This window comes from Lutra lutra, chromosome 17 (assembly GCF_902655055.1).
Source record: "Lutra lutra chromosome 17, mLutLut1.2, whole genome shotgun sequence".
NCBI classification, from domain to species: Eukaryota; Metazoa; Chordata; class Mammalia; order Carnivora; family Mustelidae; genus Lutra; species Lutra lutra.
Window position 1 is genome coordinate 12,525,933 of NC_062294.1, and position 27,876 is coordinate 12,553,808.

At 49.3% G+C, this 27,876-nt stretch overlaps 2 protein-coding genes across 3 annotated transcripts; both read right to left on the minus strand.

The window, feature by feature from the left end:
- Positions 1-972: 972 nt before the first annotated feature.
- Positions 973-2,323, minus strand: EXOSC6 (exosome component 6). The gene has a single exon (XM_047712402.1). It carries the CDS (start codon positions 2,251-2,253, stop codon positions 1,435-1,437), a length of 819 nt encoding a protein of 272 aa, XP_047568358.1. The 5' UTR covers positions 2,254-2,323; the 3' UTR covers positions 973-1,434.
- Positions 2,324-3,447: 1,124 nt separating this feature from the next.
- AARS1 (alanyl-tRNA synthetase 1) lies at positions 3,448-27,808 on the minus strand. 2 transcript variants are annotated; one of them, XM_047712392.1, is made up of 21 exons: positions 27,694-27,808; positions 24,359-24,523; positions 19,070-19,258; positions 18,700-18,845; positions 16,850-17,041; positions 14,918-15,062; positions 14,424-14,569; positions 13,741-13,849; positions 13,438-13,588; positions 12,593-12,717; positions 12,017-12,161; positions 10,753-10,931; positions 9,502-9,615; positions 8,037-8,243; positions 7,348-7,532; positions 6,560-6,668; positions 5,755-5,868; positions 5,097-5,216; positions 4,897-4,983; positions 4,383-4,496; positions 3,448-3,992 (listed from the first exon to the last, which is right to left on the minus strand). In XM_047712392.1, the coding sequence occupies exons 2-21, from the start codon at positions 24,500-24,502 to the stop codon at positions 3,807-3,809; spliced, it is 2,907 nt and encodes a 968-aa protein (XP_047568348.1). In that variant the 5' UTR covers positions 24,503-24,523; positions 27,694-27,808; the 3' UTR covers positions 3,448-3,806. The 2 variants fall into 2 exon arrangements, with proteins under 2 accessions (XP_047568348.1, XP_047568349.1); XM_047712393.1 differs by lacking the exon at positions 27,694-27,808 and adding an exon at positions 27,362-27,634.
- Positions 27,809-27,876: the final 68 nt, after the last annotated feature.

Sequence of the window (27,876 nt, forward strand, 5' to 3'; positions counted from 1 at the left end):
GCTCCCTGAGGTCAGGCCTTCCTGGAGAAGCTGAGCAGGCCCCTGAGTCACACAAGTTCAGAAGCTCCTCCTAAGCCACGGCACACAAAGGGGACCAGGTTGCCTGCCTTCTTCCAGTTCAGACCTGGGCACAAACCCACTGGGCTCAGCAGCCACACAGGGAAGATCCCACTCTTGTGGTCACTCAGGCCAGCTCCACCACATGGAATAATGGCCAGGCTGTACCTGGTTTCCCAACACCCAGAAGCTCTTATCTCCTAGAAGTTCATCTGCCCTCCCCCAGGAGCCAAGACTGGATCAGCGGCACCAAATAATAAACCCAGCCGGGTGGGGCGCCTGGGTGGCTCCGGCGGTTAGGCGTCCGACTCTCTTGATTATAGCTCAGGTCCTGATCTCAAGGTCACTAAGATCAAGCCCTGCATCAGGCTCCGTGCTCAGAATGGAGTCTGTGGGAGTCTCTCTTCCGCCACATCCCTGCCCCCCTTGCATGCACTTTCTCTAAATTAATAAATCTCAAAAAGAAAAAAGGGAAAAAAAAAAAAAGCAAGCAAGCAAGCCAGCCAGCTTGGACCCCGACTTCTTCTTACCAGTAGTGGAGGAGGCCTCTAGCTTCCACCCAGGACCAAACCCCTTCCAGGGACCCAACCCTGAGCTGTGGTCTTGCCCACCAAACCAAAGGCTGGAGAGAGCACCCAGAGTGCTCCTGGGCCCATACAACCCTCCCTACTCTTGTCACACCTCATCAGTGGCCAGCTCTGATACTCAAGGGGCAGGTTCTCCTCCTCCAAGGCACATTTCCCCGCACCAGCCCCTGCACCTTTCAGTTTCAGCCGGTCTCTTCTACTTATGTTGGTCTAAGGAACAGGACACATTCACGACAATGGGGTCCCAAGCCCTGATACCAAGGGTCCATTACTTGTCCAAAAGAGCCTTGCTCCTTTAAATTCACTACTGAGAAGAACCACAATAAAAGACTTTTCCAGATACAAAGGAGTTTGTTTTAGCTCAGATATAAATGAGAAGGCCCGGCCCTCTTGTCCATTCTCTCAAGAGCAGACCAGTTCTACAGAAGGGAGTCACTAGCCGGCCTGCACAGGGTCCATCCCTTACAAGACAAAAGCTCCAAGTCCCGTTTTCCAGGTAAGTCCGCCTGAAAAGTCCTTTCCAACTGGGGAGTCAGGCCGCATTCGCAAGTTTCTTCAACTGGGTCGTAGCTGGGAAGCACCAGCTCAAGCAGAAGTTTCTTTAACGGCAGTCTGTAAAAAATCCGTTCCAACACGGCTGTCCAGTGCATCGGTTCTGTGCACGCCTCCTCAGACCCGCCCTGGCCCTCCGAATTCTCAGCTCCGCTCAGTCTGGAAGCTGAGGGCACGGGTCCTTCGGAGGGCGGCGGCAGCTAGGTCCTCGCCGTCCGTCGTGGCTCGGGCTTCTGGTTCAGGACGGCGCGGCGGCGCCCCTCCGGCGAGCAGCCCGCACCAAGCACTGCTGCAGGACGGGGTAGAGGCGCTGGCAGCCCTCCAGGCCCAGACGCACTGCCTCGGCCCAGCTCTCGGTTGGGCCGCCCTCCCCGCTGCCCAGCAGCCCGGCCACCTGGTTGAGCACCGGCATGAGCGCCACGGTGAGGCCGGCGGCGGCGTGCTCCTCCTCGAGTCGCGTGGGGTCCAGCAGCCAGGTGGGCGCCGGCTCCGGCGTGCGGCTCAGGCCGCAGCCCACCACCAGGTCGTACATCTCGACGCCCGCGTCGGCCAGGGCGAGCGCGGCGGCCGTGAGCGCGGCGGCCAGAGCCGAGCCGCCGTCCTCGAGCAGCAGCGCCGACACCTCGAGCTGCGCGCGCGGGTAGCGGCCCAGGCGCACCGCCGGCTCCAGCGCCTCCTGCAGGGCCAGCGCCAGCTCGCGCTCCTCCCCGCCGCCCGGGGGCGCGCGGCGCCGGCGGCCCGCGAAGGGCGCGCGGCGGAAGTCGCAGAGCAGGCGGCCGCGCAGGGCGGCTGGGGCCTCGCCGCCCGCTCCAGCCGGGCCGCCGCCGCGCTCGCTGCCCTCGGCCTGGCGCGGGCCGGACACGGCGCACAGCACCTTGGTGCCTCCCGCCTCCAGGTAGGCCGAGCCCTTGGCCTGGCTCAGCAGCCCGGCGCGCGCGTACACGGGTCGCAGCCGCGTCGGGTCGCGGGCGGCGGGCGCCTCATCCTCGTCGGCCGCGTACAGCTGCGGCGGCTGCGACTCCTCGGGCCCGCGGATGCGGCGGTGGTCCCCGGGCATGGCTGCGCCTACCGTGCAAGCCGCTTCCGCCCACCGTCCCCGCCTAGCGCGCGGGTTCTTCCGCCCGCTTAAAGCCGCGCGCCCGCGCGAGGACTGTCGGGATAGCGGCGTGCGGCGCCGCACCGCCCCCTGTCGTCTTGGAGGGAGAACCCCGAGCGTGACCGATCCCCGAGGCCGCTTCAAGGACCCCGGGATCTGGATGGATAAATGGATATAGACAGCCTGGGCAGGCCTGCAGGAGTGGGACCCGGTCCGGCCTGGCTGACCTCTAGCCTCTCGGGCCCGAGCAATCCCAGGGTGTACGTCTTCGTCCTTTCACTTGTGAAGGTTGTGATTATTTTTATTTTGCATTTGTTTGTGTGACTATCTCCTACGTGTTTCCCTAGGACTTCCCCAAGAGGGCTGGCGTTTTGTCTTGGTCATTCCTCCCATCCTCAGTGCCCTGGCTGGCATCATGCTTGTTGATGGAACGGAGAGTACACACGGGACTGTGTACTCTTTGTACCCATGGGAGTCCTCACCTGGCATGTGCTTGGTGAAGCCAGGTCCTCAGCACCCTCTCCCTGAGCGCTTCTCACCCCCATCTGGTGACAGCTCGCCTCACTGCTTCTCCCACCATAGACCCGCTTTCCCCCTCCTTCTGTGTCAGCAGACCTAAGTGAACCTGGGCCCCACAGCCACCTGTTATACTCAGGGAACATGGAATCAGCCAGAGCCAGCACAAGCAAGCAGTACCTTTACCTTTAACCTCCCCTGCACACAGTTTCCAAGCCCAGCTGTCTTCAGACCTGAGTGAAGGATTCAGGACCAGGCAGGTCCCAATCCTCACGGTCCATCTTTGGGTCAGAGGGGTGGGGGTAGGCAACTAATGCCCCTTAAGTATGTCCCGTACCAGAGAAAACCTCTGGTCTCAGCCCTGACGACTCCTCAAAAGGGAAGGGAAGAAGTGGACTTCTTCTATGAACTGCTTCCAGTAACCACGTGGCCCATCTTCTATTCAGTGATTAATGTCTCTCTCATCTCACCCTCAACTCCCCATTCTATGGGCCACCTCCTCCCAGCAGCCACTCCCGAAGTTCAGGAGTCTGGGGCTGGACTTGGTGAGGACAGAGCCAGAAGCCAGCTGGAGCCGCGGGCTGCCACAAGGGGGCTCTGGGGAGGCGGGCGGTTACGAGATCCCGCAGCATCATCAGGTATTGCACAAAGTCCTTTTATTCTCTGCAGCACAAGGACCCCTCCCTGCGGACCCAGACCCTCAGGCCCGCGAGGAACTCTATCTACAGACACGAGCAGGACAGTGATAAATAGCAATCCTGGGGTAGCGGTTTCAGACGGATGGTGCTGGTGTGTAGGGCTCAGGGCAGAAATGTAACATGGGCCAGGAGTCACAGGCCAGCTTTCAGGTGAGTGAGTTCGTTACTGCTGGGTTAGGAGCAGAGAGGGCTGTTTAAAGGTCCCAAGACCCGAATGTCCTCGTGGCAGATGGGAGAGCTGGCTGGACAGATCCATCGGGAGAAGGAAGGATGCCTCCCAGTGGAAGCTTCCCCTGCCCCTCAGTTCTTCACATCTCCCAGGCGAAGCTGCGCAAAGGAAGTGGCCAGCTCCAGCGCCTCCCGCAGGCAGCCCACATTCTTGCCTGTGGCCTGAGCGGACACATCTTTGCCACCCCCCTTGCCGTCCATCAGGCCTGACACCTGCTGCACCCACTCACTGGCTTTCAGGCCCTGGTTGGCTGCATTCTGGAAAACAAAAACAAGTGGGAGTCAGGACAGAAGACGAGACTGAGGAAGACATGGAGAGGGGAGGAAATGAAAAAGGATGGGGGAACCCCTGAGCCCGACTCCTGCCCTTCCCGGTGCGGCTGCCAGGGCTGAGACGGATCCTACAGCTGGTGCCCCAGCCCAGGTGAGGCACACGGAGTTGCCAGGCCAGATATCAGCACAGTGGAACGTGTTTCCCAAGGAGATGGCCTGAGGGTAGGGGTGCTGGAGGAGGTGACAAACAGGGCCAGGAGGACGGCTGTTTCTAACTGGCGGCACACGCACACAAGGGCCTTGGCAAACAACTGTGAGAAGAGCCAAGCTTCCAACACCATTCCCCGCCGGCACAGGGCTGCAGGGTATTCTGACCTGGGGGACTTGACACAGGCACGTGATCTTGCCAGCTTCATTGTCCACTGTGAAGAGCATGGCAGAGGTCTGAGGGGAATGTGTCTTGAAGAGCTTCAAGGCTTCATTCAGGGCCTGTGGGAAAACCTGCTATCAGGCCAGGCCTAGGGACAGGGAGCCAAGCTCTCCACTGTACAGCGAGTCTGCAGAGTCCAGTTCTGAGAGCATCCCCTGTGCCCCCCTCTCTCAGAGCAGGTGCTGGTCCCAGGAGACTGTACGGGGAGGAGAACCCAAGCACAAGGCTCTGCCCACACTCCAGCTCTGAGGTTCGCCTTCCATCCCGAGGAGCTGGAGCTCTCCAGTCACCGGATCTCTCCATGGCTCAACCTAACCTCAATCCCAGAGAGCGGGCCATCAGGCCACCATTCCATGAAGAGCCACAGAGCTCACAATTCAGCCACCAGAGGGCTGATCCCCCAAGAGGAGACAAGTACTGGACAGGCACAGAGCAGCACGTGGCGTCCCAGCCCCTTGCCTTGGCCGAGGCGCCGCTCTCCATCTCCAAGATGACAAGGGGCTGATTGGGATTGCTGTCGATGAGCTGCTTTGTCTTCTCCAACACCTGCAAGGAAATCCAGAGGAGAGGGCTCAGGTCAAAGGCCCAGACAGCTGTCCACACAGTCTCCGCCTGGGTTCTCCAGGCTCCCTTCCACCCACCAGCACGGCAGGACTCACGCGCTTCTGAACATCGGCTTTGCTAGCCCGGTCTAGGTCATCCATGATCTTCTTCAGGGATTTGAGATTCTCCCGGAATTCATCCTTCTGCCACTGAGGGATGACTGCAGTGGCCAGGGCCTGGAACCAGAACCATAATACCACCGGAGTCCAGACCACAAGGAGCTAAGATGTGAGGCCCAAGACCAGCCCACCCTTCTGGCTCTGAACACCAAAGTCTTCCCTGACTCATATCCAGGAGGAAAGAAAAAACAAAAAGGTATCCACTAGCCTAGAGACCAGTCACTCTATGAGCAACTACTGGTGCCGTACTGAGTAGGGCGAGTGGGAAAGGGGCAGACACAGAGAGCTGATCCCCACCAGGCAGTGAATATAGACTGTGACAGGCTCACAGGAAGCCTCCACATAACAGACATGAGGCGGCCTGAGAACAGTGGGCACCCCTTCTCCACACTCCCTCAACACTGGTGCCCCCTCGTGCTGAGAATGGGCCCTGCCGTCGGCAGTGGGGCAGCTAGTGGATTCTGGGGGTCCACAGGCCAGGATCCACCAAGCCCCCTGTGGGGCCACTGCACTGAGAACCAGGACCTGAGGCTTCTGCAGGAGCGTCCGATGCATCTAGCCCTCAGCGGGGCCTAAGGAGGGAGGCAGCCCGTACCTCACCAAGGTCAGCGATCTCCCTCTGCACGTCCTTATTTGGTGCAGTCTGAGCCTTCACTTTGGCCTCCATGACCAAGAGAGAGTTCTTCAAGCTCTCTGCTTTCCTGAGGGCCTGGAGAGGGGCAGAGTTGTAAACCCCCGTGCGGTAACCTTCAGCTTCACTCTACCGGTAAACTGCGGGTGCACTGATGGCAGGCTACAGAACAACATGCCCCCAACATGGCAGAAGTTTCTTTTTCTTTAGGGACCAAGTCCTGGCAGCCTCATGCCCCAGGAGGGGCGCCCTCCTCACGCACCTGACTAGCACAAAGACTGTACCACCTTAGGCTTAGGGGAGAACCAAGAACTCCCAAGTCAGGAGCCCTTCTCACCCCAACACAAGAACTGATCCTCAAGCCTCAGCACACCTCGGGCCCCGGCTACAGTCCCCACCCCTGGGGCAACCATCCCCGTGCACTGTGTGTCTCAAACTAGGCATGTACCCTTGGGGAGATGTGAGTGAGTGCTGGGGCACCGGAAGCTACAGCCAAATTATGGCTTACCCTCCTAGAGGCCGAGAGATGATGGAACAAACAGCAGAATTAATGTATATTTTTAAAGATTAAAGCCAGCACAGTTAGGCAGTTCCGCACGATGGTGGCTCTCTGGAGTGACCACGTGGGGGTCACTGGAGGACAGTTCGGACAGTAGCACTGTACTTCCAATTCTGAGCATAGCAGCTATGGAACCATCTACACTATAGACTCACAGACTGCACGACTCCTGCCTTGTTCCCATAAGCCAACACCAGCTGCCACACTTACCTTCTGGGCTTCGGCCCCCGTGATGGCAACGATCCTCCGGATGCCCTTGGCAATAGCTTCTTCACTCACAATCACAAAAGTGCCCGCGTGACTTGAATTCTGCAGGTGCCTGAATGGAACAACACAAAGTCCACAGTGACCAGAGAACCCACGCACCCTGGTCCTTACCGCACCCGGGAGCCCATGGTGAGGGCCTGAGGTCTCTGAGATCCGGGGGAAGCTCCCTCAACAGGACAAGGGGAAGAGGCCCTTCACGTGGACTTCAGGGGAGGACTCAGGCCAGGAAGCCCAGCAAGTCAGAGAAAGCCCAGCTGGGGCTGAGAACACGCAGGCACTGAGCAAGACACCACCTTTCTGAGCCTCAGTGTTCTCGGGTATAAAATGCGGAGAATTCTCCCGCACAGGACTGCTGTGAAACTCCAATGAAATCAAGCAAAAGTGCTTTGTAATCCTTAATGCCCAACACAGTGTTCGTGCTGGCAGACTCTGTGTTCATTCTATTTCTGGTCCCCTTTGGAATAGAAACTATAGTCTTCTGTCCCTGCCACTAGCTGAGAATATCCAAGGATTACCTTTAAAATCTCACCACAATCCTGTAAACAGGTTTTATTCCCCAGGAGCTCAGAGAACCCTAAAGTTCTTGGGCATGCTGTCTGCAAGTATATGTCTGAGAACTTTGTTTTAGCCTTAGAAAAGTAAGAGTGGGTCTAGCCTATTACTCACATCCTCCAAGGACAGCACCAAATTAACAAAAAGCGAGTCCATCCACTGTTCCCTGATGTACTCACGTTCCCCCACAGAACTCAACAGAAGTGAGCGAGCCAGCAGGGCCAGAGGGGTCATCCAGCAGCTCGGACACGGGAACCCCAATGGAGACGACTCGCACAGGGTCAGGGTAGGTTTCATCAAACACAGCCCGTAGGCCCTGGATGGCTTTAGCTGCTGCCAGGGGACAATCCTGGGTGTAGACAGGCTGCATGGAAAGAAAACAGAACAAAGCTGGGGAAAAATCTCAGGAGATGCAGTACAAAGCAGCAGGGAAAGCACAGTCTTACAGGCAGGACTCTGGTTTCTAATCCTGGCTCTCATCATGTGCCCTGAGCCTCCTGGAATAAGGCACCCAGGTGTAAAGTCAAGAAGCTCAAAATAGGAATTCCCAATGCTTTGCTAAACTGTGAACCGAATCTTCTTTTTTGGTAGACCAGATCTTAGACAGATGTGCTGCATGTGAGACAGAACCAGAAGAGCTCTGGAGGGAGTGGAGCAAAGACCTCCCTCTGCCCCCTCCCTAGAGTCCCTAAGGTCCCTCCACCCCATGCAGCTAAGAATTACGGCTTTGAACAAATCTGTGTGCTCCGCAGGATGTGGTCCCATGAGGAAGAGCATCAGGACTGTGGAGAGGGCTCCACGGAGAAAGACGCCGGTGTAGGAAGGAGCAGGGCTCACGGCCCGAGAACTGACGCACAGTCCAACCTACCTTGGCTGCCTCAATCATCTGGTTGGCTATCTCTTCGGCTTTCTTGATCTGCTGGGTGGACATGGCTCCCTTGGCAGTGAAGTCAAACCGAAGGCGGTCGGGAGCAACCAGGGAGCCTCTCTGGTCCGCTTCCCCAAGCACGGAGCGCAGGGCGAAGTTCAGGATGTGCGTGGCTGTGTGATTGCTCATGATGGGCCTCCGTCGGGGCTGTGGAGGGCAGGGGCAGCTGGTGGAGAGGTCTGCCAGTCATCCTGCAATCCCTGCTCTCTCCCTCCCGACTGCTAGAATTCTTAGTTGGACACGTGGCTGCCCGGACTAAGGGCTACATCTCCCCATTTCCCTTGCAGCGAATTGTGGCCATATGATTACATTCTGGTCAGTTTGTTGTGAGAAGATGTGATACACACCCTTAAAGGGAAGGAACACGCCCTCCCCTTCCTCTTTCCCACTACCTAGAGTAAGAAGTAAGAGTTGGCCAATTATGGCCTGTGGGCCAAAATCCAGCCTTTTGTCCATTTTTATAAACGGGTTTATTGGAACACAGCCAAACCCACATGTTTACACATTATCTACGCTGCTTCTATGCTACAGCACCAGAGGTGTATGGTTGTGACTTAAGACGGTATGGCTCACAAAACTGAAAATACTGACTATCTGGAACTTTGTTTAAAAAAAAAAAAAAAAAAGTTTGTCAACTCCTGACCTAGAAATGGATCCAGTGGCTACCTTCCTGGACTGTGAAATGAAGGGCAACACTGCAGGAATAAGGACAGAAAAATAAGCAAGGAAAGGCTGCTGGGCCCTATGACTTTGCGGGGCAGAGTATCTGTATCAGCTTGGACTTGGAGATGAGAAACACACTTCTACTTTTAAGTGACTGTTAATTTGGAGCTCAGTCACATGAACAGAACCTATTTCCTAATTAATACAGGATCCCAGGCTCCTGAAGAAGTATTTGCAGTTAATCTGGAGAAAGACCATCCATGAAACAAGTCTATAAATCTCAACTAAAGTCACTGTCATCTGGGGCACATGGCTGGCTCAGCTGGAGGAAGTGGTTAATCTTGATCCCGGGGTTATGAGATTGAGCCCCACACTGGGTATAGATTATTGAAAATAAATTAATTAAAATAGAATAAGATAAAATCACAGTCCTCTGACTTAAGAACATATCCATTTAGTAACTCACAGCTGCACCCATCACAGAATGTTCTCTTGCATCAGACTTAGGATAATCTCACGAATTCACTTAGGAGTGACAACCATGATTGGACCAATTTAGAGCCAAAGGAGATGAATTCTTTTCATAATGTATATTGAGTCACTATGACATACACTTGAAATATCTTAAAATTTTGTATGTCAACTATACCTCGATAAAGCAGAGATTTAAATTACAAAAATAAAAATAAAAGGGAGAGGATTACTAACCAGGTCCAACGCCAAGCAGTATAATGTAACTCACCTCATCAATAAACAGCCGGACCTGGTCCCCGACTCTCAGGCTGCCATAGATGGTCCCTATGTGCAGCACATACCCTCCTCGCACCTGAGCGTTCTTCACTGTGAATTCTGTTTTCTAAGAGGAGTCCAGGGGAAGAATAATATGTAAATAAACCCAAATACATATATATATATATGATATCCTCTCTCTATATCTACATATTACACATCCTCTAAGCTCCTCCTTCCTAGTGTGTACACACATTATACCATTAATAGCATTACTGTATACATACACGCGCACCATTATCCACTGAAAATTAATCAAAAGGAATCACACAGAAGTGGAGCCCAGCGGCTAGAAGGGGAAGCTAGAACAGGAACAGTAATAATTTCAGAAAGAATTTGTCAATTACTGAACCAAGTGGAATGCTCGACAGGAAAGAACCATCAAGTACAGGCCCTCACAAGGAAAGATATACACTGCATCTCCTAGGAGAAATCAACTACCCCTGCAAGCAACTCAGCCAATGAGAAACCACCATCACCCCAAGCTTGTGATTTTCTCCAGTGAACTTTCCTTTAAAATAACCCTCCACCCAACTTCCTCCTCCGCCTTCTCCATAAAATGGCAGTTCCCTTCCTTCCTTTGCAGGACTTGCCTGTGCTTTTGCCATAGCTCGCATGTCCCAAATTGCAATTCTCTGGTACTTCCCAATAAACTCACTTTTTCTGGTAAAATACCGGTTTCATTTTACAGTTGAACGGTATCTGTATTTACCGTTAAAGATACAGACCACTTTATATGTGTACAAATATATGTGTGTATATACACAGAAACAGACATTCCCTTAAGGAGCATGCTAGAGAATGTAAAGCCATCGTAAGGAAGCTGAAGTCCATGAGACGAGGTAACTCCTCCAAGATCACAGAGTCAGCAGTGCAGAGATAGAGGCTGAGGCTTCTGCAAGGGAGTCTGCCCTCCAGAGAGCTACATCTTATTCATGAGGAAAGCCTGGAGGAATCCAGGATCAACGAACACAGCCCAACCAGAGGGATCCTGCTAAGAGGGACCTAACTGCAGTGGGATCAGTGGTACAAGAGGCAGCTCCCTTGGCCTCAGAAACACTGACAATGGACCATACCCAAAGATCACTTGTGTCTGCTCCCCAAGGCCAGGAGTGTGAGAAGCCAGAAAGGCTACCCCAGCCCACGCCCAGCCCTCTACTGGATGCCCCCATCCCCGGCTAACAAGGATGAACTGTTGGCTCACATCTTCACTGTTGTCCTCCACTTTCACCAGGTAGCCTTCATCATAGATCTGCCCGCCTTGCTCGGCATAGAAACAGGTCTTGTCCAGCACCACTCCACACTCCTGGCCCGTGCACACTTCCTCCACGAACATCTTGTCCCTGCGCAGAGCCATCACTGTCGCCACCGCGCTCTCAAATGCTGGACAGAAGGGGGAAAAGAGGGTCAAGGACTTCACTCACACATTCGTGGATTCTATTTCTCAAACTCTCCTTAGGTCCTAACTGTCTGATTTTATTTTACAATCAAGACCATTAGACTCCCCAAAAGGGCTTAAGAGCCGGGAATATAACACTCAGTAGAGTGACCACCTGTCAGTTTGCTTCGGACCAGGGGAGACTTTCACATTACTGGGACAGTTCTGGTCACTCTACCTCTGAGCTGTTGAACAGGGACCTAGTGAATCTGAACATTTAGGACTAATAATAAACTCCCTACTCCCAAGATCAAGTCATAAAGAATGTATTCATTTTGTGGGCTTGCTTGGATAGATTTAGGGATCTCAGCTGATGCAAAAAAGCAAAAACACATATTGCCTGTTTCTTTGATTCTTAACTTCAGAATGCCTCTATTCTATCCTTTTCTCTTTACTTATTTATTTAAATTAAGTAATCTCAGGGCACCTGGGTGGCTCAGTCAGTGAAGCGTCTCCCTTCAGCTCAGGTCTTGATCCCAGGGTCCTGGGATCGAGCCCCACATTGGCCTCCTGCTCAGCGGGGAGTCTGCCTCTTGCCCTCCTTCCCGCTCCTGCTCTCTCTCACTGTCTCTCTCAACTAAATACATAAAATACTTTTTCAAATATAAAAAATAAATTAAGTAATCTCTGTACCCACTGTGGGGCTTGAACTCATGACCCCAAGATCAAGAGTCACATGATCTACCAACTGAGCCAGCCAGGCGCCCCTAGAATGCCGCTATCCTGATGCAAAATTCAGCAGCCACTGAAGATTGTATCAGTGCCAATTTCCTGGTTTCCTGAAAGGTGTTACAATTAGGAGAAACTGGGTAAAGAGTACGAGGACTGTCCCTGTAAATTTTTTTCACAACTTCCTATGAATCTGTAATTCTTCCAAAATAAAGGATTAGAAAATTAGTAGCCATGGGTCTCTAGGAGTATAAAATTACAGAGCACGACTCTACAGGACTACAGGAGAGGCTCTGCTGAATACCCTAGGTTCCTAATCTTGAGACCTGGCCAAGGTACACACAGTAACACAAGAACGCACCATAGCTCCCACTGGAGTCCGAATGATAATTATACTTTGGGGAGTCATCTGTTGCTTCCAGACCCTTCTCCCGGAGCTCTTCAATAGCATAGATGTCCAGCATAATGAGGTCTTCCCCTCCAGCTCCCTTGCCCTGTGATTTCAGCTTCCAGTAAGAGAAATAAACAGCAGTTACCCCAATGCGGGAACCAGAATTCTGAAGAAATTAGAAACCAGACTGCTAAACTAAGCCCAACAGAAAGCTCTAGAACAGTTTTTTAGTCTCAGTACTACCAACATTTGGGGCCAGGTAATTCTTTGTTGTAGGGGGCTGTCCACGGTAGGATGTTGAGCAGCACCCTTGACCTCTACCCACCTGATGCCGACAGCATCCCACACTCAGCTGTGAAAACCAAAAAACATCTTCATATATTATTGCCAAATATCCCCTGGGGCCAAAATGCCCCTGTGAGACACTCACTGGTCTTGGGAAAAATGGAATTCCGAAGACTTTAATGGAGGGAAACTCCTATTCTTCGCAGCCAAGTTGTGCCTTGTTTAGTGTTGGGTTTTCAGCTCACTCCCTAAATTCTTTACCTGGGCCAGTTTCCTCTCCTCTTCAAATCCATCCATATCCACCACCAGGCCCTTCTCTTCAGCAATCAGTCCTGTGAGATCCACTGGAAACCCATAGGTGTCATAGAGGAGCCAAGCAGTGTCCCCTGCATGGCACAAAGGAACTGTGTAAGAATGACATGGAAGTCCCCTCCTTTGCCATCTCAAGCACTTCCCAAAGGAAGCTGGCAGTGACAGAAGGAACTGGAGACAAGGCTAGTTAGTATTGATTCTGTGCACTTGTCAGAAAATCCAACAAATCTTTCAGATTGATCTGGAGGAAGTACAAGAGGTCTCCCGGAAAAGTTTTGTTTCTTAACCGGAACACAAGTGTTCCCTTTGTGGAACTTCATCAGGATTTCCCCTTGTGCATTATGCTGCAATAAGAAGTTAAAAAAATTTTTTTTTAATTTTCCAGTCTAGTTTAAAAAAAAGAAAGAAAGAAAGCAAAGCTGCACAACAGTACATACCGTATATTCCATTATTGCTAGAAAACACACACACACGACCCTACATACATATGTATGCAAACAGAGAAAAGTCCTGAGTAGTTATCCAACAAACTCTTAAGAACTGTTACCTCTGAGAAATGAGGTAACAGGAGGAAAGAGAATCTTCATTTTTTACTTCCATGTTATTTAAATACTTTGCCACATTAACATATTACTTTTCTAATTTTACTATAAACCCCATTTTATACCAAAAACAGTATAACCAAGCTATCCTTAGCCCTTGGAGACAGGGGACTCCACTGTCAATTGTGATAAAGGGCTTTCCTCTTCTGGAAAGATGAACCTGGATGAAGAAAGGAACAAACTAGTCCTTACCAGGAATGGTTTTACAGTCTCCCAGGCTCTGAATTTTCCTGTCCAAGATGCGGCGCCCTCTGCTGAGAGTCTTAAGAAACTGCACTTCTTCTTCATTTATGATGTCCTTCACCATATCTGGGTCCTTCTTCAGCTCAGGAAATGCATCACCCTGGCAAAGGGAAAACAGAGACGTGGACTCCTTGAAGACAGACCATTCCATGAGCACCTTAAAAACTCTCACTAACAGTATGCTAACTCCCACCCCAGCCCTCTAAGCTACGTGCACTAGCAGAACAGAGGTAAGCAGGGAGATACACCTACCAACGACTGGACGACAACATCTACTAACGTGGCAAAGAACCCCCTGCTGGCATTGAGTTTCTCATGGGAATATCGGACAGCCCGGCGGAGAATCCGTCTCAACACATACCTGAAACAGGCAGAAGACCACCTCCTCTAGACAACCTTCCAAGCATTTTTTAATGGGGTTTTTGGAATTCTACCCAAAGCAAATGACCAGCATTTTGACTTTTCCAGAGACTTTCTTTTACCTAAGTCCTTTTTTTGTGAGCCCCTGAGGACATTCATTCCAGCAGAAAACTCAGGAATATACCCAACAAATACGTGTTTTTCTACCACATTCTGCTGACCCAGAGATGGAGTCAAGTTCAGCCCAGATGGCTGATGACTCAAATCTCAGGACCTGCCTATCAGTAAGAAAACTGCCTGGAGCTAATCAATATGGAGCCCATCCCACCCTTCCAATATCCTACCAGACAACCTAAAATACAACCTCTATCTTACCTTGTACTTAGCAACAAAGACTTAATAAAAGTGGCAACTCTGTAACACAAGCTGAAACTCTCTTAATCCCTAAAATACAAGGATCCCTCCAACTACCTAAATGACAAAGAAAACAAGCATAAAGAATGGCTGTAAGTTCCCGGAGAGTCATCAAACTCACAGTGGCAGTCCTAACCCTGCCCCATGTGTAACAGACTTACCCCCGCCCTGTGTTGTCAGGTCGGCCACCATCAGCCAGTGCCACCGTGATGGTCCGGGCATGGTCAGCCAGCACCCGATAGGCCATATCGATCCCATCAGCATCATCAGCACCAACTTTCCCCGAGTATGGCCGGGCACCTGTGCCCTAAAGATAAAAACCAGGAGGCAGCTCATTAGGAAGCACCCTTCTGGCACCGCCTTGCCCTAGAAGATTCCACGAGAACTGAATGGGCATAAGGGAAAGGATGACCCTCTTCCCAGATCTTTTAATACTAAGAAAAGGGACAGAAAGAGCCTCCAGCCAGACCCCTGCACTCAACAAACCTCAGTACCTTATGCTTAGAGCCTCTTAAGTTATTAACAATTCAATTAACAGATGGTTACAGGTACCCTTAGCTGGCAAAGACATGATTATTTTACCTTTGACAGTACTGCTGACAGTACAACCTAGAAACCTCCACAGACATCTGCATGTTTGCAATAGGACCAGTACCTTCTGAATGGCTTCGAAGTAAGGAACAAAAAGGTCAGTGTCATAGTTGGACATCTTATTCTGCAGTACAGACACCAGTCGCTCCAGGCCCATCCCTGTGTCGATGCTTTTCTTAGGAAGAGGTTTCAAAATGCCATCGCTTTCCCTGCATCATCCAGAGAAAGAGAAGTTGAAACAAGGACTCTAGGTGCCACCTCTCCCCGCTGGTTAAAACTCTGTTATGTAGCACAGATGATAGGCTGTGACTATTTGCCACCTGCCTCTGCCTGATTTGTTGGGAGAAGAGTGGAAGGGAAAACGGAAGCACTCTGGGGCCTGTGAAAGAGTGAGGCATGAGCCTGGGTGGCTCAGTCAGTTAAATGTCATGATCCCAGGGTCCTGGGATCGAGCCCCACATCGGGATCCCTGCTTCATGGACAGTCTGCTTCTCCCTCCCCTTCTTCCTCTTTCCACCACTTGTGCTTTCTCTCTAACAAATAAAATCTTTAAAGAATAAAAAATAAAGGGTGAAGCAGGTCTCAAGGAAATGAGCTTTAAAACTGCAGTCCATGGGGCGCCTGGGTGGCTCAGTAGGTTAAAGCCTCTGCCTTTGGCTCAGGTCATGAGTCCCAGGGTCCTGGGATCGAGCCCCGCATCGGGCTTTCTGTTCTGTGGGGAGCCTGCTTCCCACTCTCTCTCTCTGCCTGCCTCTCTGCCTACTTGTGATCTCTGTCTGTCAAATAAATAAATAAAATCTTTAAGAATAAATAAATAAATAAATAAAACTGCAGTCCACAGGGGCACCTGGGTGGCTCTGCTGGTTAAGCATCCAACTCTTGGTTTTGGCTCAGGTCACGATCTCTCAGTTGTGGGATCAAGCCCCACATCAGGCTCTGCACTCAGTGTGGAGTCTGTTTCAGATTCTCTCTCCCTCTCTCTCTCCCACTCTGTCTTTCTCTCCCTCTCTGGTCAAATAAATAAATAAAATCTTTAAAAAACCAAAATAAGGGGTGCCTGGGTGGCTCAGTGGGTTAAGCCTCTGCCTTCGGCTCAGGTCATGAGTCCCAGGGTCCTGGGATCGAGCCCCGCATCGGGCTTTCTGTTCTGTGGGGAGCCTGCTTCCCACTCTCTCTCTCTGCCTGCCTCTCTGCCTACTTGTGATCTCTGTCTGTCAAATAAATAAATAAAATCTTTAAGAATAAATAAATAAATAAATAAATAAAACTGCAGTCCACAGGGGCACCTGGGTGGCTCTGCTGGTTAAGCATCCAACTCTTGGTTTTGGCTCAGGTCACGATCTCTCAGTTGTGGGATCAAGCCCCACATCAGGCTCTGCACTCAGTGTGGAGTCTGTTTCAGATTCTCTCTCCCTCTCTCTCTCCCACTCTGTCTTTCTCTCCCTCTCTGGTCAAATAAATAAATAAAATCTTTAAAAAACCAAAATAAGGGGTGCCTGGGTGGCTCAGTGGGTTAAGCCTCTGCCTTCGGCTCAGGTCGTGATTTCAGGGTCCTGGGATTGAGCCCCACATCGGGCTCTCTGCTCAGCAGTGAGCCTGCTTCCTCCTCTCTCTCTCTCTGCCTGCCTCTCTGCATACTGTGGTCTCTGTCTGTCAAATAAATAAATAAAAGCTTTAAAAAAAAAAATCGCAGTCCAAATTATAGCAAAAATGACATTATAGGAATAGTCCTGAAGCAGGTACTATGTGAAATAAAACTAATTTATAAAAGATTAGGTCCACCAGTGACTCAGAGATCAGAGGGAAAACCTGAGAAATAAAAATCTAAATAATGTCCACAAGATCCCCTGATGTCTTTAGTCTTGCTTTAGCTCTGTCCCACTATCCCCAAAGATGAGGATGAGAAGACAGCCTTGTGCTCTGAGTTCCTCTTTCTCTACTTGGCTCAGGGAAAGGTGCTGCTATTAGCAGGAAGAGTTTAGGACCCCAAGGCCACCTGTTATACTGGATGAACACAAGGTTCCAAATCTCCAGCACATTGGGGTCATCCTGGTTGACGAGGTGTGCAGCATCTCGGCCACCAATCCGGTCATAGTGAATCTCACTGCAGGGACCACATGGGCCCGTGTCACCCATCTCCCAGAAGTTATCCTTCATGTTGCCAGGGAGGATTTTGGTGTCATCCAGCCTGCGGAGAGTAGAGAAGATAAGCTCAATTACAGCCATTGACAAGGATTCTTTTTTTTTTTTTAAGTAAAGGTTTTATTTTTATTATTTATTTGAGAGAATGAGAGAAAGAAAGCATGAGAGGGAGGAGGGTCAGAGAGAGAAGCAGACTCCTTGCTAAGCAGGGAGCCCTATGCGGGACTCAATCCTGAGACTCCAGGATCATGACCTGAGCTGAAGGCAGTCGCTTCACCAACTGAGCTACCCAGGTGCCCCCACTGACAAGGATTCTGCCCAGACTTGTATCCACTACTAAAGGAGACCCTTATGCATTCCTATTAAAAAAAAAAAAAAAAAAAAAAGGCACCCTCATTGGCAATGACTAACGCTGGGCCGACACAGCAGGGGCTAAGGAAGCAGGACAGGATTCTTCTCAGGCGTGACTACAACAGAATACAAAATACACATAAAGCTACGTTCATAACTAAACAAAAATGAGCAAAGACAGAGATAGAGCCTAGAAAGGAACACATGAAAATGAAAACATCTATGATCATATGACCAGAATTTAAGCAAATACTTACTCTACAAATGTTCCTTCATTTTAAAAAATGGAAACACCAGAAGCATTAAAATAGCTGCTGAGTATTTCAAGTCACTTTTCTATGTCTCAATTTAGTCAACTTTCTCACCTTAAAATGATACCAAAATGCATTTAGTAAAATTAAAATTATTTCTAAAATACTGAACCCTCCTGAGAGCTGCTAGGTAAGACAGGCACTCAGGAAAGATTGTACACACTGGATAAACAGGGTCCAGATACACACAAGCCAAGCAAAACAGGATTCCCATTCAAGTATCTAAGGTTCGCGTGTGTTACTGGCCAAAATGTACAAGTACTTGTAGATGACAGAATCTAAGCAAGGAGGGGTTTCAGACCAAGTACCGGGGAAGCTGGATTGGAGTAATATTACTGGAGTCAAAGTAATTAATTCATAAATGAATGAATGAAACAGCAAAACCGCTAAGTGTGGGGGCGCCTGGGTGGCTCAGTGGGCTAACCCTCTGCCTTTGGCTCGGGTCATGATCTCGGGGTCCTAGGATCGAGCCCCGCATCGGGCTCTCTGCTCAGTGGCAAACCTGCTTCCCTCTCTTCTCTCTCTCTGCCTCTCTGCCTACTTGTGATCTTTGTCAATTAAATAAATTTAAAAAAAATTTAAGGAAAAAAAACCCGCTAAGTGTGGTAAAAAGCTATACCTTTTCTAAGAGTTAAAGTAAAAAGAAGAAAATGAACAGGGTGCCTGGATGCCTCAGTCAGTTAAGCGTCTGACTCTTGGTTTCGCCTCAGGTCAGGTCATGATCTCTGGGTGCTGCGATGGAGCCCCATGGCTGGCCCCCTGCTCATCATGGAGCCTGCTTGAGATTCTCTCTCTCTGCCCCGCCCCCTACTCACGCTGTGTCGCGCTCTTTCTCAAATAAATAAATCTTAAAAAAAAAAAAAAAAAAAAAGGCAATGAATGCACCAAAGGGTAATTGTTCCTAGTCACTCCCACCTCCATCTCAAAATGCACAGCCTGAAACAGGACAAGGCAATGCGCCCCAAGCCCTAATAGCCCACGGCAGCACCAAGTCAGAAATCACTTCACTCCTCCACACTCAACATGTGAGATGCATTCTTACCCCAAGTTTTGCCAGATCTGTTTGCACTCCAGGTCTGGTTCTAAGCCAGCTGCTTCATCCCCACCAAAGTAAGTAACATAAAGCCTCTCAACTGGAATGCCAAACTCTTGGGTGAGAAGCTCCAGAGCCATCTTACATGCCAATTCCTACAAAAAAGAATAAAAAGAAAAATGTGGAACGTGGCCAAAAAATCTATTTAAGCTAAGTAGAAAAGTGCAGACCCAAGGAATGCAAATATAAAACTACAACATCTACACAAAATTCAGACAAATTCAGGATCAATTTATAGAAGATATCCAAAACATAAACCAGAATCATCAAATGCTAGACACTGCATCCTGGAAGGCTTAGATCTCCTCTTTGAGCTTACCTTGAAGTAATCTCCAAAAGACCAGGAGCCCAGCATCTCAAAGAAGGTGTGATGATAGACATCCTTGCCCACGTCATCCAGGTCGTTGTGTTTGCCCCCAGCCCGGATGCATTTCTGGGTATTGGCAGCTCTGCTCAGCTTGGCCATGGGGTGAGATGGGTCAATAGTGTTCAGAAAGATGGGTTTGAACTAAAAAAGAAAGGGAACATTTCAGCTTTGAAGGAGGTGTTGATCTATCAGGTGGTCATGTGGTGGCAGGTAGAGACCACACAGAAACTGTTGTTTGTGATTTATTTAATTTGCCTGGAATACGGAGACACTTATGAGGCACATGGCCTGACAGGGCAGAGGCACAGGCAGCCTATCTGAGAGCAGCTTCTCCCTGGTCCTTGCTCTCGAACAGTCTCCACCATTGCTAGCAACACCACCTGCACCAGGGAAACACCTGCTGGATCTGTGTATCAGCCAGAGACTGATGTGGTGAAACACATGCTTCCACAGGAGTCTCTGGTGGTCAGGGATTAGGACATCCTTCTGGAAGAACTAGTCTAAAAGTGATGTGCTGGAGGCACCTGGCTGGCTCAGTTGGTAGGGCACGCAACTCTTTGATCTCAGAGTCATGAGTTCAAATCCCACATTGGCCACAGAGCTTACTTTAAAAATAATAATAATTGGGGTGCCTGGGTGGCTCAGTGGGTTAAGCCGCTGTCTTCGGCTCAGGTCATGATCCCAGGTCCTGGGTTCGAGCCCCGCATAGGGCTTTCTGCTCGGCAGGGAGCCTGCTTCCTCCTCTCTGCCTGCCTCTCTGGCAGGCATTATATTATTATATAATTATAATTATTATTATTATTATTAAATTATTATTTTAAAAAATGATGTGCAGGCTTATTGGCAAAGGTGATAAAGAAGAAAAAAACTGAGACCTATTAAGGGAGTAAAATCAGCACAACTTGATGAACGACCCATGTGCAGAAAAGGTATTATTTTGCTCTCAGGATTTATCAAATTACACTTTGATGTAACATTGTTATGTTTATTTATTTTCCCACTCACTAGACCTGTCCAATCTGGTAGCCCACCAGTCACCTGTGACTTGTACAATTAATTAAAATGAAATTATTAGTAATTAATCAAAATTTTCTAAAAACAAAAAATTCTGTTCCTCAGTCACATCAGCTCACTAATCACGCATGGGGTGCCTGGCCAGCTCAGTCGGTGAAGCATGCAACTTCGGATCTCGGGGTTGTAAGTTTGAGTCCCGTGCCAGGTGCAGAGATTACTTAAATAATATAAAAACCTAGGGGCGCCTGGGTGGCTCAGTGGGTTAAGCCGCTGCCTTCGGCTCAGGTCATGATCCCAGGTCCTGGGTTCGAGCCCCACATCGGGCTTTCTGCTCAGCAGGGAGCCTGCTTCCTCCTCTCTCTCTGCCTGCCTCTCTGCCTACTTGTGATTTCTCTCTGTCAAATAAATAAATAAAAATCTTAAAAAAAAAAAAAAAAAAACCCTAAAATAAAAAATCATCATACATGGCCAAGCCATAGAACATTACCATCATTGTCAAAGTTCCATTTGACAGTTCTGAACTAGACCATGAACCCCTTAAAAGCAAAAACCGTATTACTTATCTTCGTATATCCAGTATCTAGCATAATACCTGAAATAGGGCAGATGCCTAATAAATACTATTTTTAAATGTTTAAAAAAAAAAAAAAGCAAAAACCCATCAAGGTATTTCTGATTAAGAAGCAGTAAGAGGCAGTACAGCACAAAAGTTAAGCTAAGCAAACGACTGCTGGGGTTCCAATCCACACTCCAGCATTCACCATTATGTCAGCTTGAGCAATTTACCTGAGCTGTCAGTGCATCAATAGAGAGTGAGCATTAAATGAGTCAGCTCACATAAAAGATGTAGAACAATTCCTGGCACATAGTAAGTGCAAAGTACATCAATCTAATAATTACTGTTATTCAGAGAACATTAGGACACTGGACTTCCGGGGCGCCTGGGTGGCTCAGTCGTTAAGCGTCTGCCTTCAGCTCAGGTCATGATCTCAGGGTCCTGGGACTGAGCCCACATCGGGCCCCCTGCTCAGCAGGAAGACTGCTTCTCCCTCTCTCATTCTCCCTGCTGTGTCCCCTCTCTCGCTGTCTTTCTGTCAAATAAATCTATAAAATCTTAAAAAAAAAAAAACAAAAAAAACGAATACTGGACTCCCATGGTTCTTCTACCAAGTATTGTTGACACATGTGGGAGAAGATAAAACTCATGCCTAGGAATGCCAGAGTAAAAGAGAACCTTCCCAGTATTCCAGAAAACCCATCACCTTGCAAATCCACATAAAATTAGTGCCCCTTGGGGCACTTGGGTGACTCAGTGGGTTAAAGCCTCTGGCTTATGGTCCCAGGTCATGATCCCAGGGTCCTAGGATAGAGCCCTGCATTGGGCTCTCTGCTCAGGAGGGAGCCTGCTCCTACCCACCACCCCCACCCTATCTGCCTCTCTGCCTACTTGTGATCTCTGTCTGTCAAATACATAAATAAAATCTTAAGAAAAAAAAAATTAGGGGCGCCTGGGTGGCTCAGTGGGTTAAGCCTCTGCCTTCAGCTCAGGTCATGATCTCAGGGTCCTCGGATCGAGCCCTGCATCAGGCTCTCTGCTCAGAAGGGAGCCTGCTTCCCCCGCTCTCTCTGCCTGCCTCTCTGACTACTTGTGATCTCTCGCTCTGTCAAATAAATAAATAAAATCTTTAAAAAAAAAAAAAAAGAAAAGAAAAATTAGTGCCCCCTATTCCAGATGTAGAGAAAGGACTCACACATATAATTGAAAACATGTGTATAATTGTACAGCTAAAGTTATACAAGAAGGAAAGTGTTCCCACTGGGGCACCTAGGTAGCTCAGCTGGTTAAGTGTCTGCCTTTGGCTTGGGTCATGATCCCAGAGTCCTGGGATCCAGCCCTGCATCAGGCTCCCTGCTCAGTGGAAAGTCTGCTTCTTCCTCCCCCTCTGACCCTCCCCTGGGCTCCAGTTCTTGCTGGCACACATGCTCTCTCTCCCTCTCTCTCTCTCTAATGAATAAATTAAAAATCTTTCCAAAAAAAGAAAGAAAGAAATAGTTCTTGTTCCTACTGCCTCTGATTTTCTATGTCAGGAAAGAAAAGAAAATATCAACTTATCAGTTAGTACAGAGTGAGACACATTCTAACGGCCAGTCAATCCACAGGGCTAAGGGTTCCAAGAAAACCACCAAAGGAAAGTCCTGAAGGCATTATGTAGCCTGAATCCACTTCCAGGCCACAATCAGCCTGATAAACAATGTTCAATATTACAACAAAGCTTTCAAATTATCTTTTAGAGATTTTTTTTTTTTTTGACAGACAGATCACAAGTAGGCAGAGAGGCAGGCAGAGAGAGAGAGAGGAGGAAGCAGGCTCCCCACTGAGCAGAGAGCCCGATGCGGGGCTCGATCCCAGGACCCTGAGATCATGACCTGAGCCGAAGGCAGAGGCTTTAACCCACTGAGCCACCCAGGCACCCCTCAAATTATCTTTTAAAGGTCACTACTCTAAACATAAATCCTACTAATAAAGTTTCATCAGCAGTGGATCCAAATTGGCACTGGTGGCAGTAGCTTCAAGAAAGAGTTAAAAAGGGGCGCCTGGGTGGCTCAGTGGGTTAAGCCGCTGCCTTCGGCTCAGGTCATGATCTCAGGGTCCTGGGATCGAGTCCCGCATCGGGCTCTCTGCTCAGCGGGAAGCCTGCTTCCCTCTCTCTCTCTCTCTCTGCCTTCCTCTCCGTCTACTTGTGATCTCTCTCTGTCAAATAAATAAATAAAATCTTTTAAAAAAAATTAAAAAAAAAAAAAAAGAAAGAGTTAAAAAAAAATCATTATGGGCTCCTAGGTGTCTCAGTCTGTTAGGCATCTGACTCTTGATTTTGGCTCAGGTCATGGTCTCAGGGTCCTGGGATCAAGCCCCATGTGGGCTCCAAGGTCAGTGGAGAATCTGCTTGAGATTTTCTCTTTCTCTCCCACTAACCCTTTCACTGACCCCTACACATGTGCACACACTCTCTCTCTAAATAAATAAATCTTTTAAAAGATTTAATTAAAATGTAATTAAAAGATTTAATTTAAAAATTAAAATGATATAAAAGGTAAAAAAAATCAATAAAGTTACATGACTCAGAATGTGAAAAAAAGCAAAGCCTTTTTTTTGTTTTTTAAAGATTTTATTTATTTATTTGACAGACAGAGATCACAAGTAGGCAGAGAGGTAGGCAGAGAGAGAGGACGGGAAGCAGGCTCCCCGCTGAGCAGAGAGCCTAATGTGGGGCTCGATTCCAGGACCCTGGGATCATGACCTGAGCTGAAGGCAGAGGCTTTAACCCACTGAGCCACCCAGGCGCCCCAAAAGGAAAGCTTTGAAAGAATCCTGAAGTACTCACTTATAAAGAAAAAAATAAGGGAGTGGGGGCCGCCTGGATGGCTCAGTCCATTAAGCATCTGCCTTCAGCTAAGGTCATGATACCAGGATTCTGGGATCAAGCCGCATGTCAGGCTCCCTGCCTGGTGAAGAGCCTGCTTCTCCCTCTCCTGATCCCCTTACTTGTGCACTCTCTCTCAAATAAATAAAATCAGAAAGAAAAGAAAAGGAAAGAGAGGAAAGGAAAGAAGGAAGGAAGGGAAGGAGGGAAGGAGGGAGGAAGAAGGAAAGAAGGAACCAAAGAAAGAGAGAGAGAGAGAAAGAAAAAAATAACAAAAGAAAGTGAAGAAGTGAAGGAGAATCACAGTAGCTGGGTGAACAGGTCTCTTCAGGGCTCAGGAAGATTAATCTAGCCAATGACTAAGAAAACATAGCTTTTTCCTTAGAAGAAAGTAAAGGCAAAACTTTATACAGAGCAGGGGCACCTGGCTGGCTCAGTCGATAGGACATGCAACTCCTGAACCGCGGAGTCTAAGTTAAAGCCCCACGATGGGTATAGAGCTTACTTAAAAAAATAAATTAGGGGCGCCTGGATGGCTCAGTCATTAAATATCTGCCTTTGTTCTGCTCAGGTCATGATCCCAAGGTCCTGGGACTAAGTCCCACAGCAGGCTCCCTGCTCGGCGGGAAGCCTGCTTTCCCTTTCCCACTCCCCCTGCTTGTGTTATTGCTCTCTCTGTCTCTCTCTCTCTGTCAAATAAATACATAAAAATCTTATTAAAAAAAAACCCCAAAATTAAAGAAATTAAGGAAATAAATAAATAAAGTTAAATCAAAGAAAGAAAAAGGAAAAAAACCCTTCTTACCTGGTTCATGCCCGCGTTGGCGAAGAGCAAAGTGGGGTCGTCCAACGGGACGGTGGCAGAGGAGTGAACGTACGTGTGCCCGTTTCTCCGGAAGAAATCTATGAATCGCTGCCGGATCCCACCTGCCGTCAGGGTCGAGTCCATCTTGAAAATAACCCTACGGAACTAAGCAGAGGGAAAAAAAGAAGGAAGATTCGGGGAACTGAAACTAAGAGGGAAGCAGGCATTACGCAAGGCTCCTGGCTTCTCAAGCCAAATCAAACCAGGGCCCTGGAAAAGCTGTTTGATCCTAAAACCTCTATGTGGTAACATCCAGGCCTAAAATCATTATTGAAGTAAAACTCGCTGCACTAGCAGACAAGAATCCCGCGTGTTCTTCCTTCCCATGCCAACCTCATTAGGTTCAATACACCCACACGTCAAGTAGAGCAGGAGTGTTTCTTTGTGTGTTCATTTATTCCAAAATACGAAGATGTACAGCGCATCCTCTGTGCCAAGGCCTAGGCCAGGAATTAGGAAACGGGAATGAAAACCTCATGGTTTACCATCCAGCAGAGACGCCAACTGCGGGATGCAGGGGGTGCTCAGAAGACCTGGACTCCAGTCCTAGCTGCAAATCCTTAATGGAGTTACTTCACTTCGCCAACACAAGGACGGGTCCATATTAGGTGGACTCTAAGGCCCCTTCCAGCTCTGTGTTCATCTACATGCCTACAATCGTGCATAGTCCCATTATCCCTAAAGCCAGGGTCTCTAGGTTTGGCCTGACCACCTTAGGGAGGCTGCGGTCAACAGTAGTGGACCTGGGGATGGGGCCAGTTATACAAGGAACTGTCTGCAAGTAGGACGATACCTGCCTCCACGTAGCCTGAGCACCCCACAACAACTGGCTGGCAGATGGCTACCTTCCCAGCCATTAGGTTACTGAGGGGTGAGGATGCTACAGCCACACTGAGGAGGTGGAGCTCAGAGCCAGTAAAAGAGAAAGGGGTTCAGAAAAGAGAGAAGCTAAGAAATGATACTTGACAATGTCAAAGCTCTTTCACACTTACTATGATTTCCCCGAGAGGCAAGCTGGGAAAAAGTGACAGTCCCTGGTGAGCAGGTGCCAATCACCAGCATGGTACTACAGTGCCATCAGCACTGGCTGTCCAGAAAAATGGGAACCATCTGGCTGACATTAGTCTCTAGAATTCGAGACCCAACTCTAACCATAAATAAGTTGCTGAGTCCCAAATTTCTTTTTTGGGTTTTTTTGTTTTGTTTTGTTTTTGAGAGATGGAGAAAGAGAGTGCACACGCTCAAGTGCAGGGGAGGGGAGGAGAAGCCAATGTGGGATTGGATCCCAGAACCCTGCGATCATGACCTGAGCCGAAGGCAAACGCTTAACCCACTGAGCCCGATTTCCTTTTTGTGTAAAAAAGTAGTATCCAGGGATGCCTGGGTGGCTCAGTGGGTTAAAGCCTCTGCCTTCGGCTCAGGTCTTGATCCCAGGGGCTCTCTGCTCAGCAGGGAGCCTGCTTCCGTTCCTCTCTCTCTGCCTGCCTCTCTGCCTACTACTTGTGATCTCTGTCTGTCAAATAAATAAATAAAATCTTTAAAAAAAAAAAAAGTAGTATTTACTCCGTCTACTCCCGGCTGTTGTGAGACAAAACCCATCGGACACTTGGAAGCAACTTGTAAACTGGAAAGCCCTAAAGGAACATGGGTGCTATTACTTCAAGTCACTTAGTGCAAAGTTGTTTTTTTCCCTTCTTCTAAGAAGATAAAGATGCACACAGTGATTCACCGTTAACCACAATTTCAAATGATTAATTCACAATTCAATCAACTACTTACGGAAACAAAAGCCCTTTGGGCAAAAAGATGGTGAAACACTGGCTGAAAGAACCCCAGAGCGAACTAAAACTCCCACAGATAAGGACTTTAATGCCCAGGCAAAGGAGTCAAGGCTGGGGTTTTTAGAAACTTTGCCACACCCCATCCCTCCTCACCGTGGCTCTCAATCAGTCTTTTTTTTTTTTTTTTAAGATTTTATTTATTTATTTGACAGACAGAGATCACAAGTAGTAGGCAGAGAGGCAGGCAGAGGGAGAGAGAGGAGGAAGCAGGCCCCCTGACGAGCAGAGAGCCGGATGCGGGGCTGGATCCCAGGACTCTGGGATCATGACCTGAGCCGAAAGCAGCGGCTTAACCCACTGAGCCACCCAGGCGCCCCGCTCTCAATCAGTCTTAACGGTGACGAAAATTAATGTACCAATTCTGACTGAGCGACATCAGAGCGGTTTCAAAACGTTCACTGCTCCTCCTCTGAAGGAGCTGAGGGAAATAACCTGCATCCCAGAAGACTTGGAGACTCCCCGTTTTGCTTCCTCATTCAACATAAGTAAACGCATACTGTGCGAGGAACCATTTGCCAAGTAAGTTGTCTACCCTATCCCACTCTTTTCCATTCCCTAGTTAACTCCTCGACTTTGATATAGCAATTCCGAAGACACTTACTTAAGGAAGCCTTCTCCTTCTTGGCCAGATTCTCCCTATTCCACACCCCACCCCCCGCCCCGGTAGCTTCAGGTGTCTTCCTTTAAAACTTCTACAGCCATTGGACTGTTTGTCCAACGTCCATCTCCCCCATCACGCTTTAAGTTCCACCCCCGTGAGAATCATGACTGATTTTTGCTCACCATACGGGAATAGCCTCAACATCTAGTCCAATGATTGCTAAGTAAATAATTCAGGATTAGGTATGATCCTTTAATAGCAAACTGTTAGCGAACTGGAAGCACACCGGGAAATACACTCTCTTTTAAAGTACCAGCAGAACAGGACGGGGCACACACAGTGCCTCCAGATAAACCTGAACAAGTACCGCCTAGTTTTAAGAATTTAGGAAATGGCTCACAGGGGAATTCCATCCTTCTAGCCCACCCTCGCACACACCCCCAACACACACACAGAACCTCCTCGCCCGTCCCGAGGAGTTAAAACCCGAGGAGATAAAACCTCAGCTTTGGGCAGGTAGTCAATGGCAACCGTGATCCTCCCAAGGTCTTGGTCCTCCGCAAGGCCACCCGAAGCCACTCCGGCCGCAGCACCCCAGGAGTCTGAAGATGTCGCTCCCGCGCTGCGCTGTAGCCCCAAGTCCACCGCAGGCCCTGATTCCAGAGGCCTCGTGGGGCCTGGCCCCAGGCACCCGCTGCGGCGGTTGCGCTTTCAGGCCCACGACCTAGCAGCTCTAGCGACACCACAAATCTCTCCGAGGCCCGTCTACTTCTCCCGAGGGTCGCCTTCCCCAACTCCTCCATAAGGACCCCCCACCCAGAGACCGAGGTTACCTGGTCCAGCAGACGCGAAGCGGCACCGGCCGCGAGCCACGGCTGACCGCAGCCTTCACAACCCTGCCCAGTCAGAGCGCCCCGATGGAAAGTGCACCGCCCAGCCTTATCTTTACGAGGTATTATTGGTCAGTCTAGATGCCAATCAACCTGAGCACGAATCAGCTTACTAGTTGGTTCCAG

What these genes read in the sequence shown, in the direction of transcription:
- EXOSC6 (XM_047712402.1), bottom strand. Translation starts at nt 2,253, where the DNA reads ATGCCCGGGGACCACCGCCGCATCCGCGGGCCCGAGGAGTCGCAGCCG.
- AARS1 (XM_047712392.1), bottom strand. Translation starts at nt 24,502, where the DNA reads ATGGACTCGACCCTGACGGCAGGTGGGATCCGGCAGCGATTCATAGAT. An exon ending in ACTTCGAAGCCATTCAGAAG is followed by an intron (nt 14,570 to 14,917) that starts GTACTGGTCCTA and finishes TTTTATCTTTAG; the next exon opens with GGCACAGGTGCCCGGCCATA. An exon ending in AGACTGTAAAACCATTCCTG is followed by an intron (nt 12,718 to 13,437) that starts GTAAGGACTAGT and finishes TGTGCCATGCAG; the next exon opens with GGGACACTGCTTGGCTCCTC.